Here is a 16885-nt window from a genome sequence, read left to right as displayed (position 1 = left end):
AATATTTAAATATTAAAAGTTATAATGAAGAGATATTTTTCTCCCCACAGTTTTCTACACTCCAGCTGGGAAGAGGGCCAGGGACAAATTATTACTGAAAAATGATCACTTACAATTAGACATCCCCAATGGTGGAAAAGCCTGGAACGAAGTAGTGAAGCATTCAAGCAGGAGCTAGATGACCGCATGCATAGAAGTGATCCCTATACCAGAAAAGTGGACAAGGTGCTTCCAATTCTAAGGCTCTATGATTTGGGATCAAAGGAGAAAGGACTATATAGGATGTGGGGACTTGAATGACACAAGGACATCACGTCCTTTGGAATGATTTATGAATGAGGTGACAAGGATTCATTTCCCTTAAACATTTGCTAATTATCTGTAGAGTGAGTTTTACTGCTATGAGCACTGACCACTCTCTGCAGGTGCCCACTTAGCTCAGCACAGGCTGGGACCCAGGAGCAGGAGTCTAGCCCACTGCCATCAAGAAGCCAGGTGAGGATCCCAGCTGACCTGAGGGCCTGAGCCACTCAGGAAGGAACAGGCACAGAGGGGCAAATCCACAAAACTGCAGTGGTAGTGCCGGCCCATGGCTCACTTGGGAGAGCGTGGTGCTGATAACACCAAGGTCAGGGGTTCAGATCCGTATATAGGGATGGCCAGTTAGCTCACTTGGGAGAATGTGATGCTGACAACACCAAGTCAAGGGTTAAGATTCCCTTACCAGTCATCTTTAAAAAAAAAAAAACACAATAAACCACAGTGGTGCGTCACCTCCCTGGAGGTCTGCTGGCCAGAGTATGTGACTAACATATCCCATGATGTGAGACACTCCGATGACTTCTGGAGTGGGTGAGACAAGACTTCCAATCAAATCTAGGGGAAGTATGGAACAGCTGCCCCACCCTCCCAGCTTGGCCCTGGACAGTTGCAGCTGCTCTTCCACCAGAGCCTGAGCAATAGATGTTTCTAACTTAACCACTCGAGCTCAGTCTTCAGGCATCCCAAGGCAGGGGATTATTGTTGGATTCACCCGTAAACTGAAAACTTTTGAAGAAACAAAGTGAGTATTGACCCACTTTTGCAAAATAGCCCATCTTCAAAGCATGTTGCTGGCAAGTGATAACATAGAACTCTTATGGAAATCTTTAAGTACTTCCCACTCAGCTGGGCCACCTTCTCCCGCCACCTGCAGGGATGGTGTGAGGTCTGTGTTTCTGGTGTGTGATTAAAGTTTTAGCATCTCTTACTTAGGCACTTTATAGCTATTAGGTATTGCACTTACATGTACAACTTTACTTCTAAAGAGCTTTTGTGTTGCCATAGAAATTAATTGGTAGTTTAGTTAAGTGAAATATTTACAGTATGAAACGGCAAAAGAGCTTTCTAATAAAGACCCAGAAGAGTTGAAACCTTTCCTTCAGGAGGCGGAGAAGAGAGACAGCTCAATTCATGAATTCCTAGTCTGTGACCAGGACAGCAATTTACTATGCTGATCTAATCTATATGGTTTTATCACCAAATGTGGACAAATGGAAGAAAATCTGAATTATGAAAGATGAGATTAGGTGTTATGAAGAAGTAATCCAGAGCCTCACTATGTGTTATGGACATAGTAGATGCTGGATAAATTCTCATTTAAATGACTACATGGGAAAGAAACATATCACTTGAATGTGTGTGGGTATTTTTCAAATGCTTAAGGAAACTTGAAAACATTATACTTTAGCATGCAGCTTAAATACCCCACCCTCCATTTTTAAATTTGTTGATTTAAGATAGCTATTGCTTATATAAGGTGCCAAGTTAACTTCAACTCTGTTTAAACTTTTCAAATTCTAAATTAGTTAAGTCTGAATTAATGGGGCATCGCTATGCTGTAACATAGGAGCTAGGCATGATGTGCTGGGTGGAGTCTCCTTAAAAGCTGAAATTCAGGTTTGCTAACTTCAAATTTAATTTTAACCATTCATTTCTCTGACTAATGCTTCAACCATTTGAAGAATCATAAAGCTACAGCTCACTTTAATATGCAAAAGAATGGAAATCAAGTTCTGAAGTTATAACAATAGAATCAGCAGACCTCAGGGTCCTTCAGTGAGTAAAGAGTAATAGCTAAGGACAGAGAGGGAAGATTCAGCTGTTTGAAAACCTGGTCACATTGCACAGTATCTTGAGAAAACTGAACCCTCTAAATCTGCCTGCAAATTTTGCCTAAGAAAACGTGTCTCTGGGTTTATAATGCAAGCTGCATTAGCTCTAGAAAAGTTAGTGACAGTAACCTTGGCTAGACTGCCTCCCGCACCCCTGGAAAAGGGGTTTTCTTTAGTGATTCCCAGAGAGCTTGGAAACTGGCAATAAAATAGTAATGATGTTACTGTACCCCAAGCCTTTATGAAATCTTTTCTTACTGCAACTTCAGCTTCCAGACTGTCTGATCATGTCGCCATTAATCCCACCCTGGTCTTCTGTTTTCCACATGTTCTTTGTGGGATGTTATTGTAATGTTAATCATGAACTGTGCTAATGTCAGTTTTTTAGTATTCTAACTGTGGTTCAGAAATGAAATCTAACCAAACCTTAACAGTGTATAACAATTATAACAACTAATTGGAGAAGAGAATGGAAGGAACTACAACATTGGCCACCAAGTCAGATTGTAGCATGGTTAGAGGTCACGCCGTCTAAGGTCCTCCTCGTATCGTGCAGAGGGAGGGGAGAGCTGCTGACCAAGTGGAGACTTCACATTAAATATGAAGGAAGAAAAATTCAAGGATAACTACTATGTGAACAGGAACAGATCTATAATTTAGTAGAAGAAAACATAAAGCACAGAGAGGCAGGGTAAATTAACATAAGATGGAAAGAAAAAATACAATAACCAAAATAATGTAAATGGGCAATGCTTGGCAGGACAAATTTCAAAGGTAGATAAATAAGAATCTGCTTATATGCTATTTATACATTTGCCTACATTATAATGATGAACTTCAGTTTATCAGATCATTACAAAACTGAAAGGGAAGTCACAAATTGGGAGAAAATATTTGCGACACATATATTCCACTAAGTATTAACATTCAGAATAAAGAATCTCTACAAATAAATAAGAGAAACGCAAAAAGCCCAGTAGAAAATGGTTATTCGCCAAAGAGGATACCTGAATGACTAGTAAGCATGTGAGAAGGTACTGGACTTCCCAGTACTTTCTTACTGAAAGTGAAAACTGAAAAGCATAGTTAGATGCTGTTTACTCCCTTCAGTTTGATAAGACTAAATGTCAGCAAGAATATGGATCAAGAAAACTCGCCCACATTACTAGCAGAAATGTGCATTAGTACAACCACTTGGAGATTAATTACCTTGTAAAGGTGTACCTACCCCCAATCCCAGCAATGCCACTCCTAGAGCAGCAGTGTTCAACTATAGTGGCAAATTAGACTCACTTGAGGAGCATGCAAAGCCAAACACAACTGATGCCCAAGTCCCATCGCAGACCAACTCAATCAGTGTTGGTATGTTTGAAAAGCTCCTCACATTAATTCTTACGTGCAGCCCTTGCAGAAACTCTCCAGTGCACAAGGGGACTTGTTTTTGAGTGCTCACAGCAGCACTGTTAATGGAGGCAAAAATGGAAATAACCAAAAAAAATGGAAATAACCTAAATGCCCGTCAACTAAAGAATGAGTATAAAATTGCCATAGTCATTGAATATATAGCCTGAAAATGAACTTGAGCTCTGTAAACACATATGAATCTTGGAGCAAAAGCACTGAGTTGTAGAACACCACACAGGCATGGCATCATTTATAAAGTTTAAAAGCATGCACAATGACACTGTATTTGAATGATACATAAATATGTGGTATAATTATGAAGAAATGCATGGGCAGGCCAGAAAGAGCAGACACAAATGGAGAAGGAAGTTCAACATTTCACATTTCAGCTGGGTGGTGAGTATGCAAGTGTTCACTGGATTTTTTTTTTCTTTACAACTTTTTGTCAGAAAAATTGTTATAAATTAAAAATAGAGTCAAAGAGCACAAAATGGAGACAACTCCTTCGGGAAATTTTGCTATGAATAGCAGAGTAAAGGAAGGGTTTTCAAAAAAGAAATATACTCCTGATATTTTTAACCAAGGATTTCCGCTTCCCTTCCTTCCACCCACAGGGTCCTCCCTAAGCAGCAGAGGCCCCTTAATTTTCCTGACCAGCTCAAAAACAAATGGAGGGAGAACATAACTCCCCACTCCTTAAGTGTGGGCTGTGCACAGGCTTCCTTCCAAAGCCTACACAGTACGGCAGGTGGGGGAAGGGAAGAGCGACCTGACTGTGGAGAAACCTGACAAACAACTTAGGCCAGGGGATCGAGGTCAACATAAGCACTCATAAGTCATGTTGGCAGAACATACCCTTAACGTGGTATGAAGACAGCAGCATTTTACCTTGGCGATCCTCTTCCCCAAAACCCATATGCCAGTCTAATCGCGAGAAAAAAACCACACATTCCAATAGAGGGTAAGCTACGATACACCTGAGTAACACTCTTCAACACTGTCAGGATCCTCATCAACAAGGTAAGTCTGAGAAATGGCACAGCCAAGAGGAGCCTAAGGAGACATGTGATGATGAAATGCAATTGGGATCCTGGAAAGAAAAAGGACATTCAGCCTAGACTCTTCCCTTGGAAATGTCTAGAGCTCTTCAGAAGGTTCAGAATCTCTGACATTGTCTAATTTAAAAAAATGCTATAGACGGAAAATCAAGCAACTACCTGGCAAGTTTTTCTTCTCCCTAGTGTACAGCTATGATCATAAAAAATATAATTTAATAAAACCTTTAAAAGGAGAGAAAGAAAAGTTTGCCCAGAGAGATTTGTAAAGATTTCCCCAAAAAAACTAATGTCACTTGAGCCAAGTCAGCCCCTGTAGACATAGAAAGGTGGGGTGTGTGTGTGTGTTGGGAGGGGGTGGGGGAGTGGTTTGTATATGAAGCAAGAAAAAGTGGGAAATAAGGCTCCAGGGGGAGGCAGGGGCTTGACCTGAAGACCCTTTTGTGCTGCATCAAGCCATTTTGACCTTGTCCTGTAGACAATGTGGAACCACTGAAGATTTTTAAATAGGGCAAGGATATGATCCGAGTTGGAGTTTAGAAAAGTTACTCTGAGGGCAAAAGAGTTTGGATTGAAAGACAGAGAAACTGGAAGTAGGCAAATGCTCGGGAAAACACAGATTGCAGTTTTGGAGGGGCTGAGATCTAGGTGCCCTAAAGCAACAGGATATTCAGTCTATTAACTGTGGGGCTGCAGATTAGGGCATCAGTGGTAGTCAGAATTGCAAGATGGCTGTCAAACGTAGCTTAAAATTATGACAATTAGGGAGCAAGTGATGAGGCCATTATAAATGGAAATATAAAGGCCTACTGACATTCATCCAAGAGGGACAGTGAGGAGTGAAGTCGAGGGAGGCAGAAGGGGCAGCATTCAAGTCATGCCTCCGAGTATGGGAACGATGTGAACTTGCAGAGAAGGGAAAGCATTACTGTTCAAGAAAATACTATGAGCATGTGTTGGAAGCAGGAGCTAGGGGGTTCTGAGGAGCCTGCTGGAGTAACAAAGGGTGAATGGGATTGTGAAGCCATCTGGAAAACTGGATTAGGGGTCAGACCACAGAGGCCTTGGTTTGAACTTAATTCGCTAGAAAATCAGAAGGCAACTTTTTCTATTAATAAAATTTTGGTTTTCATGCAAGGAATGATCAAAACCATAGGAAGAACAGAAACCACAATGTCAGGACTGCCTGCCTTGGCAAATGCTGTGACAATAAAGAGGTGAGGGGACCACGGCCATTCAACTGAAACATAAGGTGAGCCACAAATGCAATTTAAAATTTTCTAGTAACCGCATTAGAAAAAGTAAAGAGCCTGGTGAAGTGAATTTTACATGTTATTTTAATAACATATTTTATCATTTCAACACGTAGCACTGGCCACATCTCAGGTACTCAACAGCATCATGTATTGGATAAAGCAGGTCTACAGGCACTGTGTAGGTAAAAACTCCAAGAGTCAATACAGATCATATATGTTCTGCCTACAGGAGTGAAAAGAAGTTGACTTTGTGATTCTGAAGTTTCAAGCCTGGCATATTGTAAAGACAGTAGCGTCACAAACAAAAACAAAATCACAGATTGAGTTAATATCTGCTGTTCAATAAAAGAGACAAAGTCGCTATTGTGGAAAGGATGACTTTTATTTCCATCCTGAATGATTATCACACCATTATTTAAACACATCTGAAAAATCCTGAAATACTTTAAAATGAAGGCACAGAACAAATCAAATATTTAATTATAAGGGGTTAAATGAGAAAATCCAAATATTTCAACAGTAATAAATTATGAACAAGTTTCCATCACCAAATATCATTCTGACCAAAAAGCTTACAGTCTTTTATCATAAAACCTATAGCTTAAGCTGATTCCAAGATTTCCATGATAAAAATAATATTGAAAAATTTTCTTCTTTCAAAATACTCATTATACCCACTGGGCTCAATGTAAGTATTTTATATATAACAAAGTAGCAGGTAAGATATTTGTTGATGGATGACCACTCCCCAAGAAATGACACATTCTTACAAACTGTTTAAAAAAATAGCAAAGTCGGTTACAAAATTCTATTTGGGGAGCAGAAAAAAAAAATAAAAACTTGTTCCATGTCAATTAGAATATCAAGTTGCTCCAGAAGCCAGTCATCACATAACAGTAATATACTGTGTGGGACATTCCACAGTATCTTGGTTAGATGTCGACCATACAGTGTAGCTAAGGGGCTGAATGAGTCAGCAGCAATTACTGTTGCCATTTCTTATTTATTCCAAAGAGACAGGTTTTAAAAAATCATTATAAAACTAACTGGAATAATCACTAACATGCTACAGATACAATAAATCCCAGCAATGCAACTGCTAAGTTTGAAAATAAAGTGGTCATGCTTCATAATATACTGTAGTATTTTGAAATACATTCTCTGAGTATCAATACCATTTATTATGGAACCATTTATTATGGAGGTCACTTGTAAATTAGTTCAGATTCTAAACTAGGTTTCCAAATGAAACTTTTCAAGTATCTTAATGTGAATAAGGTAAAGATATTTTTCCCTTATTCACTTCTTTGAGCTCTCCAAAGGACAACCATGGTGAATAAAGGACAAACAAAATGGGTTAGTCATAGTTTTGAATAACATTTCAAAATATATGAAATAGCTTAGTGACCAAGAGCTGACTGACAGATATTAACATCTAAAATCTACGACTACAGATGAAAAACAGAACTTTTCAGTCTCTTACTTGAAACAAGTTCAAAAGAAGTAATGGGAAAAATAAGGGTTTCTAAACACTCAAGGACTCTTATCTGAATCAAATAAAAATAAAATAAAAAGGTCTCCCTTCTCCTACTTAGGGTGATATATATGTGTTTATTTAACAGCAATATGGTTTTATCTTTATTATCTAGTTTAATTGTATAAATCAGCTGATAAGTATGATACAAAGTCTAGAAATGATTTTTAGCAAAAACTGCTTCAAAATTTTCCTATATAACAAAACATTCCTTTGGAAATGAACCTTTAATGCTTTTAGACTGTTCAAATCAACGATCTTTTCCCATCTCTAGCACTAAACTATAATTATCTTCCAAATCCCTTTGTCATTGGATAACATCACCTTTTATTCTCTACTATTCTAATAACAGTACATTATTTTTAAAAAATCTCTTCAGTGGTGTCAGACTTATGTCTTCATTATCTATGAGTACTGAGAGTGTGCAGTAGAAAAAAACCCAGAAAATCACTTCATAAACAGTATGAAGTTTTGAAATGTTGGCACCAATGAAAAATGGGGACAATAACCACCCCAATTTAAAATCTATCTATTCATGGCATTGGCTTGATGGTGGCAGTCAATGCTATTGTGACTGACTTCACTGACACCAGTCTTGGGGAATACATAACTCATTTTATGATGCAGTTATTGAAAATAATGACCAGAAGTTCTTTAATCCACTTGGTTGGGTCACAGTTTGGGTGGGTGGCATTCATTATTATAGGTAGCATTTTGACAACTGAGAGTCTGAATTCTGAAAATATAAACTCACAATGGTTAGTGGAAGACTATTTCCAAGCTAAAAGAAATGTAGCTAATAGGAAACCATTTAAATAAAAACAAAAGAACAATTTCAGTGGTTTTTGGCCCTGTGTATACCAGCTGTGTGTCAGTAGCTCCTAAACAACCAGAAACACAATGAAACCAAAGGATCTTCTTTCAAAAACCCAAAGAAGAAAGATGCGAGATTCAAAACCAATTTCAAAAATCTACACAAGACTGCCAGGCCAACAAATAACTGTCAGAGTGACTTTGTTCCTCTGCTCCTTCAACATTGGAACTAATGCAGAATGGCTCATGCCCACTGTTGACAGGCCATTTACAGCCACAATCATGTCTCCACACCTAGACAAACAGAAATAGAAACAGCATGTTACTATTTTCATGGTATTAAAAACATTACCTCAATTGAGATTTGTTAAGCGTGGAGATCAATGACTAGGGTTTATTATCTACTTTGAGAAACATCTGGGACAATGTTTAAGCATATGCTGGCTTTCCCTTGCCAACCAAGGATACCCCTGTGCCAACCCCTCCCACAACTGGTAAGTGAATTTTAAGAACAAGCAGAATAATTTTCATATTAGCTTAAGCAAAATACAATCAGGAGAGTAAATTTGCTCTCTCTTAAAAAAAACACCAAATCATGCATTTGGAGGGGGTTGGTTATTATTTGGACTGTTCTTTCTCTATTCATTTTTAGAGCTCATACATCTGAAAGTTGCAATTAAATTGAGTAAGACCCATACTTCCTCTTCTTTCAGCTACTGCCACTCACTGTCCTCTAAGCAGAATTGTAACAAATGGATGATGAATCTGAGACCTTTCTATCTTTATGATAATTATAATCATAATTATCCTTATGAATTTTGGTCTTTAGTTTGTAACATGAATGAATATGCTATTTTATTGTTAAATACTTCGATTTCTTTTTGGAAGTAGGTGGAATGCAAATTATAAATTAATTAACTGAGGCCAAAACTAGTCAAGTAATTTAACTAAGAGAATGATTAATTCATTTTTTCTCTGCTCTTTCCTACTTAAAATTATGATTTTTTCATCTTTATCAATATAGACTGATCTGGAACATACTACTCCTAATCAACTTTTCACAATATTATTTAGATGTCACTTTCTCTTTGCAAACAGTGTAAACTCTCCATTTGTGCAGCATTCTGGCTAGTATGTCAACATTTACTTTTTAAGAACTAGTTCTTCCACCAAAAACTAGGTACGGAGAACTTACAACCACCCATCCCCTCTCTGTTGGTGACAATCTCTTAACATGACATTTTCTCTTTCTTCTCCCAGTGCCTGAGCTTTGAAAAGAAGCTGCACACTGGTTGAGAGAGTACTTTCTGCCCAGTGGTGACTGTTAGCAGAGGGGTTAAAGGCTACTGCTCTGCAGTCAGACAGTCCTGGGTTGGAATGCCAGCTAACCACCCTCAGCTGTTTGATCTTGGGCAAGTTTCTTAGCCTCTCCAATCCTGACTTATCTTGTTTGTAGAACAGGAATAATAATGCACTTACCTCATAGGGTTGTTAAGATTAAGTAATGCATGCACAGCACTTGGCACTGTAAGGCACACTGTGAGCTACGGAACATTCACTCATCAAATATTTATTGAAATCTTATTATATGTAAGGCACTGTTACAGTTGCTAGGGATATAACAATAAATGCAACAAAATCCCTCCCTCATGGAGCCTGCATAAATACAATGTCAGGTAGATGAGTGCTGTGGAGAAAAATAAAGCAGAGTCATCTAATAACAGGACGGGACTTGAGAAGGTTATGTGGAAAAATTGCTCAGAGCTCATTGTCACGTCATAATGTGTCCACTCAAATGACTCAGGTTCAGTTCCTGTCACTAGATAAATAAAACTATAGCTGTAAGTGACAAGAGGGTAAAGATAATGCTTCAGTCTAGATCAGGGGTCAGCAAAATTTTCCTGTGAAGGGCCAGATGGTAAATATCTTAGGCACACTGTCTCTGTCACAATGACTCAACTCTGCTGCTGTAGCGTGCAAGCAGCCACAGACAGCACATGAACCAGTGAGCATGGCTGTGTTGTAATAAAACTTTATTTACAAAACAGCAGGCTGAATTTGATGCTGATCCCTGGTCCACATCACATCCAGCATAACAAACATGAATCACATCAGTAATTAGAACAAGACTCACTTCAATCTTCCATCATAATAAGCAGGAGTTCCCAAGACAATAGTTTTTATGAAGAAAGGCTGATTGGTATGGTTCTCTTCATATCCACCAACAATACTAAAGCCCCAACTTCCCAAGTAGCTTCTTCGTAAAACTATATCATGGCAGCTATGAAGAGCACTACAAACAAACACAAAATTAAAGAAAAAATTAACCTGGAGGCCTCTGTAGTCTGTTCGTCTTTGCTGTAACTCCATATCATGTCATACTTATCACTCTTGGAAGAAAGAAAAAGGGCTACTTTATTTCTTTCTGAATATATTACTTTGACAGCCCATTTTCTAGCACAGATGCAGTCTGAGGGTGACTCAAATTTCTCTACCTTTTTTCAGTCTCTTCTCCAGTGAAAACACATACATACATACACGTACAGAGAAGTTTAAATAAACTTGGTTACAGACCATACAACCAGGAGCTGAGGTGAGCTCCATATTGTGTGCCATAGCCCTGGGTCCACACCAGAGCCCTACGCCCGCCCACCACATGACCAGGAGCCAAGGTGGTTAACCACAGCCACTGCCACACCTACTGCCACTGCAAGGGTGACTCACCACCACAGTAGCATTCAGGGCCACCCTACAGACACCCTACTGCACACTCAACTGCGCCGATACAAGAAGAGTCACCAGCAGAGCCTACAAATAGAGGAGGAAGTCTTCTTTCTCACAGCCCACTCGAGTAATAGAAGAAACAAGTACCCTACCAGATGACCAAACATCAACAAAAAAAATACTAGAACTCCGGATAAACAGGAAAATATGACACCACTGAAGGAATACAGTAATTCTCAAGTACCAGACACCATAGAGCCAGAAAACCTTGAAATGCCTGAAAAGGAATCCTGAGCAATGATCTTAAGAAAACTCAGAGAGAGAAGAACTCAATTAGAGAACACAATGAAACAAGAAAAAATATCCAGGATATGAAAGAGGAAATTTACAAAGAGATTAATACCTTAAAAAAGAATATAGAAAAAAAAAAAAAAAAAAGAATATAGCAGAACTCCTAGAAATGAAAGATTTCACTCAATGAAATAAAAAACACAACAGAGAGCTTAAGCAGCAGGCTACAGCAAGCAGAAGAAAGAATTTCAGATCTCGAAGATGATCTTCTTGACCCAGGTAGACAAAAAAAAAGGAAAAAAGAATTTTATAAAATGAAGAAAAACGTTGTTAGAAAGTACACCTCGGAAATTTGTACAAAAAGGTTACGTGCCTATATTTGCTCACTGCATTGTCAACAAAGTCCTCAGTTCTAATAATCATTTGTATCCACAAGAGGAATTACCAACTGGTAAGAAGCCTAGTACCTCTGATCCTAGCACTCAAATGAAAGAGAATGACCAGTAGTGTACCTTCCAGAAGAAGAAGGTAGATAATTTTCCCCCTTTTCTGAACGCATGCTACTGGTCCCACTTTTAATCTACACAGGGAGTAGTTAGTTGTTGTTCTTTCCTCCTTCACTTAGAATGTTTTCATTTTAAGGGAGATGCTAATTGTCAAAATAGGAAACTCAATCTGGAAAACACTGACAAAAAAAGTCTTGGTTTGTTTGTTTTTTTCCTTCCTATATCATGGACCTTGAGATGCTGCAGCTAAAATGCTACCGCCAATTTGAAGGATGTTGTCCAGGGATGGAGAATAAAAAAATCTATTCACATTTCCATAGCCCTATGGATCTGGGAACAAGCAGAAACTTAAAACAACAAAAAAACTAAATGACATTGAAAACAATCTCTTTTTCATTTTAGGTGAAATTGGATTATAGGCATCTAAGGCAAGGTTTCCTGTTTTTAATTCATTAAAACAGATTTCTTAATAAAGCCGATTCTGTAAAGCAACATACAATACACTAGAACTTCTAATCTGGTCTACTTTCTTAGTTCACTGATAAGAAAAGCCTTTTGGAAAGGCTTCTGGGATGGAGCAAGGTCCTGTGCATTGGCCTGGATTTTTAGTGACAGTGTAGGTTATTTTCATCCTTCTGAGTCATTTGCAACAGACAGTTTTCTGGTACATCCCCTGCAAACTGCAGTGAAAGACACTCCCTCTTCAGAAAAAGCAGAGCTACTACCCTATGGCAGTATGACACCTGCTTATACAGGTTACCTGCACCCAAAGAGGACACACAGCTGCTGAATGCAGGTTTGCACACAACAGACACCTCTGTAAATCCACAGAATAGTAATCGTTTATTGACATGTATTCTTTCAATACAGATGGACTCAAAAATAGATTTTACTATACTGCATATTTCTCATTTAAAAACTTCGTTATTTTTCCTGGCTCTCCAGAAAATGCTCTGAACATAGAGGTGAAAGTGCTGACCCCAAAACTAGATGGGCAGAACAGACGAGGAAAATTAAAGAGAGCACCAGGGCCGGAGCGCTCCTCCAGGACAGTGCTACTGCTTGCTCTATCACCAAAGGTGCAGGCGAGCTCTGAGCAGCCGCCTCCTCACCCCCTAGTGTGTGAGGGCCTTTCTGCCACTCTAGGTTCAAGCTGACAGGTCTGAGTATCAGGCTGAGTTCCGAACAAGAGAAGCGAGGTTCCCTCTGATGGTTGAAATGTCATAATTCAGATAGTAGATCTGGAGGAGTTTAATAGCAACCATTTAAATCTATGCTTTATGCTTACTTTTAAATGGGAAATAATCAGTCTTGGTGCATGGAATAAACATGTATATGACGTAGTTAGATCATCTCTGTCATAAAAAAATCTGTCTCTCCACAAGGTCCCTACAAGTCTGTGAGACATGAATTCTGTAACAGTTTTAGGCATTTTAATCTTTTTTTAAACCAACAGAACAAGTCAGCAAGTTAGGTTATCAATAGTTGAAATCCAATAATAAATATACTTGCTTTTTTCTATTATTCTTTATGTGAAAGTACTTTATAAACCACAAAGCACTATACAATAAAAATCTAGTTATTATTATAAATTTGTTCTCTATGAGTCAGATGGCTCTGAAACTGGCACAATCTTATCCTTATTTTTATTTTAAAGAATAGTAATTTTCATAGTTGGTTAGGAGTCAAAATGTTTCATCATAGTTCAGTTGTAGGATTCTCATATAAAGTAAGAATCTAACTGATTTGGAAACAAATAATGATAGTAATACACATTCTTCCAATCTCAATATCAAACAACAACACAATTACTTCACTAGAGAAAGGTCACTGAGATGCCACTGGAGGTTCCTATGCTTCTGTGACCCTGACACTAACCAACTACAGAATGTCTTGGCTGGTCACAGTCAGTTACGAAGCAATGAATTCTATAAAGGTGGAGCAGATACTCTTGAACACCAACAGTTTGGCTTAAAGCTCTTGTGTCCAATAAAAACTGAGTTTTAAATTCTGCCTTTTTATGGAGAGTTAAAAAGATAAGAAAGGGATAAAATAAGGGCTTTTAGAAAGGCTTCTGGGATGGGGCTGGGCTGTAAGCATTGGCTTGGTTTTTCTGGAGAAAAATGCATGTGAAGTCTAACCGTGTATCAGAATGAAAGCTGGTAATGATGACTTTTCTAAGAAAGAAACTGGAATATCCATTCCCGTCTTAGTCCACTTATGATCCTTAACAGGGATGAACAGAATTGCTTTGTTTTAATAAACACAGATTAAGTCCTTTAGCTTAGTTCTTGTTATTAAATCTACCTTTTTAAATGTAATATCCTATGAAAACTTACCATTTTCTTTTATAATTTGATTTGATGCTGCTACTTTTATCTAATTAAAGCCTTCTACCCCCAGTTGTTAGATTTACTGTTATACACTGATAAAAATTGCAATTATGATTATTCCACAAAACAACAAAAAAGCTATTACCTTGGAAGCCCAAGCCACATGATCCACGATGGGGACCAACTGGCGTCATATTCGTTTTCACTGAAAGTGCTTGGCTGCTCTTCAGTGGTCTGAGTTGCCTCCTCAACAATCTGGACCTCGAGTGCTTTAAGGGCAACAGTGGGGGAAGCAGCGCTGGCTTTCAGCATGGCGACGGCCTCGCTATGACTTAAACTGGTCAAATCGATGCCATTGATATTCAGCAACACATCACCTATTCAAGTGAAGAAACCAGGAAAATGAGCTGAGCTAGCAAGTGATTATCTCTCTGCAAATCCTGTTGGTTGTAAACTAATTGAAGGCTAGATCCAATAACTCAGATGAGATACGGAGAAAGAGCATTTTTCACTTCTTTGTAATTTTTATAATACTACTGAGGAAAAATCCAATTTATGAAAAGCATTCGAAAACAATCCAAAAATTTTAAGTAACGTCATAATACATAAGAAAAAGTGTGGCTTGAGGCACCTTAATATGATTACGAATACAAATCATTAGCTAAGTTTAGTTGTGTGCAGGCCCTGGGCACATTCACTTCTGTTCTTTGAGTTTCAGAGATTTCTATAGTTCTTTCCAATTCAAAAATTACTTGATCCTTCGCTCTTAGAAATAAATTTTTAATATATTCCATTTTATATTTACACAGTTTTATATATAAAGACAGCTCTGCATAGTTCACTCAGGGCAATCATATCAGAATATGTACAGAGAAGATATCTTTCCACCCACACACAAAAATGAAACTTGTTATTTGAACATCTTCCCTTGCTTGAGGAAGGAAAAAAGTGTTATGCTGCCAAGTAAAAAAGGGCAATGAGAATTATATAAAAGGTTAGGAAGGAAAGGATTAATTCTGCAGGAAGCAGACATTTGTGCTACAAAGTCTAAAGAAAATCCCCCTCTCCCAATTTTCCATCTATTTTTCAGATTATTAAAACAAAACATTCTCACTATAGAAAACTTAGAAAACATAATAAGGAAATAAAATTACCCCAAATTCTATAATTGGAGAAATAACTTCTTTTATTGCGGCCTTACTGAGATATAATTCACATTCCATTTAATTCACCCATTTAAAGTATACAACTTTATGGTTTTTTGTATATTCTCTGAGTTGTGCAACAACCATCAGAATTATTTTTAGAATATTTTTATCACTGCCCCTCCCTCTCCCCAAAAAAGCCTGTACCAATTAGCAGTCACTCCCCTTCCCCTAAGCAACTACTTAATCTACTGTCTGTTTCTATAGATCTGCCTATTCTGGACATTTCATATAAATGGAACCAACCATATGTGGTCTTTGTGACCGGCTTCTTTTACTTAGCATGATGTTTTCAAGGTTCATTCATGTTGTAGCATGTACTTCCTTCCTTCTTATTGCCAAATAATAATTTGGTGTATGGACAGACCACATTCTGTTGATCCATTCCTCAGGTGATGGACATTTGGACTGTTTCCACTTTTTGGCATTGTGAATAATGCTTTTATGAACACTGGTGTACAAGTTTTTGTGTGGACATATATTTTCATTTCTCTAGGAGTGGAATTGTTAGGTCATATGGCAACTCAATGTTTAACTCTTTGAGAATCTGCCAAATTGTTTTCCAAAACAGTTATCCCATTTTATATTCCCACCAGCAGTGTATAAGGATTTCGATTTCTCCACATCTTTGCCAATGTTGGTTGTTGTCTTTTTATTATAGTCATTCTAGCGGGTGTGAAGTGGTATCTCATTGTGGTTTTGATTTGAATTTCCCTAATATCCAATGATGTTGAGCACCTTTTCATGTGATTATTGGTTTATCTTCTTTGGGCTATTTGGATTCTTTGCCCATCTTTAAATTAGGTTATTTATCTTTTTTTTATTGAGTTGTAAGAATTCTTTACATAGTCTAGATACAAGTCATTCATAATATATGACTTGCAAATATTTTCTCCAATTCTGTGACTTATCTTTTCACTTTCTTTGTTGTTTCCTTTGTAGCTCTAAAGTTTGTAATTTTGCCAAGGTCCAATTTATCTATTTTTTCTTTTGTTGCTGTACTTTTTTATATCTAACAAATCACATCTGTGTGATATTCTGAGTTTTAGCTCTTAAAGTTAGGTCTTGGATCCATTATGAGTTAATTTTTGTATATGCTGTGAGTAGGGGTCTAATTTCATTCTTGGAAAAATTACTTTGAAGACTAATTTTTCTTACCATATGAACAAACTAAGTCAATGGAAACTGCTATTTTTACCATGGTTATAGTGGCTAATTGCACCCCTCTCCCACCTATACAAATTATACAGCATTGATAGGGAATGTGAAATGGTAAATGAGTTTGTCCCTAAAATTAATTTTGTCCTCTGCCCCACCTCCTCTCTAAGCTCCCCTCTACAAAGACACTTTATTATAAGAAACATTTGTATTTTAGTCAGATGGCCCTTCAGAGTGTCTCTGTCTGCCATAATGGCAGAAGCATAATAAGTCTCTTAGAGGATCTTTTCTAAGATAAAATAGTCCAACAGTCTGATTAACTGTTACCAAATTTCTGGAGCCACTGTAAAGGTTCAGCAATTTTCCTTTACACAGGCATTTTTCTAACCTTGTAGGAAGAATTCATGCTTTCATATGCAAGAGACACTTTAAAAGACTAAACAGTCATGTTTA

At 37.8% G+C, this 16885-nt stretch overlaps 1 protein-coding gene and 1 long non-coding RNA gene across 4 annotated transcripts in view; one reads left to right on the top strand and one right to left on the bottom strand.

Annotated features, from left to right (window-relative positions):
• Nucleotides 1–942: 942 nt before the first annotated feature.
• LOC134382189 (uncharacterized) lies at nucleotides 943–6229 on the top strand. The gene is made up of 3 exons (XR_010024053.1): nucleotides 943–1063; nucleotides 5751–5864; nucleotides 6098–6229. It is a non-coding gene; the product is annotated as an uncharacterized LOC134382189 (long non-coding RNA).
• The window catches only part of LNX2 (ligand of numb-protein X 2), a 73585-nt gene continuing 62927 nt past the window's right edge, over nucleotides 6228–16885 (bottom strand). For all 3 annotated transcript variants that reach the window (XM_063102530.1, XM_063102529.1, XM_063102531.1), the window contains 3 exons: nucleotides 14215–14446; nucleotides 10350–10508; nucleotides 6228–8509 (listed from right to left, as the gene is read on the bottom strand). In XM_063102530.1, the coding sequence (XP_062958600.1) occupies nucleotides 8374–8509; nucleotides 10350–10508; nucleotides 14215–14446 (527 nt within the window). In that variant the 3' untranslated portion in view covers nucleotides 6228–8373. The remainder of the gene's footprint in view (nucleotides 8510–10349; nucleotides 10509–14214; nucleotides 14447–16885) is intronic.

The sequence above is a fragment of the Cynocephalus volans genome, chromosome 7 (assembly GCF_027409185.1).
Source record: "Cynocephalus volans isolate mCynVol1 chromosome 7, mCynVol1.pri, whole genome shotgun sequence".
In the NCBI taxonomy this organism is placed as follows: domain Eukaryota; kingdom Metazoa; phylum Chordata; class Mammalia; order Dermoptera; family Cynocephalidae; genus Cynocephalus; species Cynocephalus volans.
Note: the sequence above shows the minus strand (reverse complement) of the source record. Positions and strands in the feature narration are given on the sequence as shown.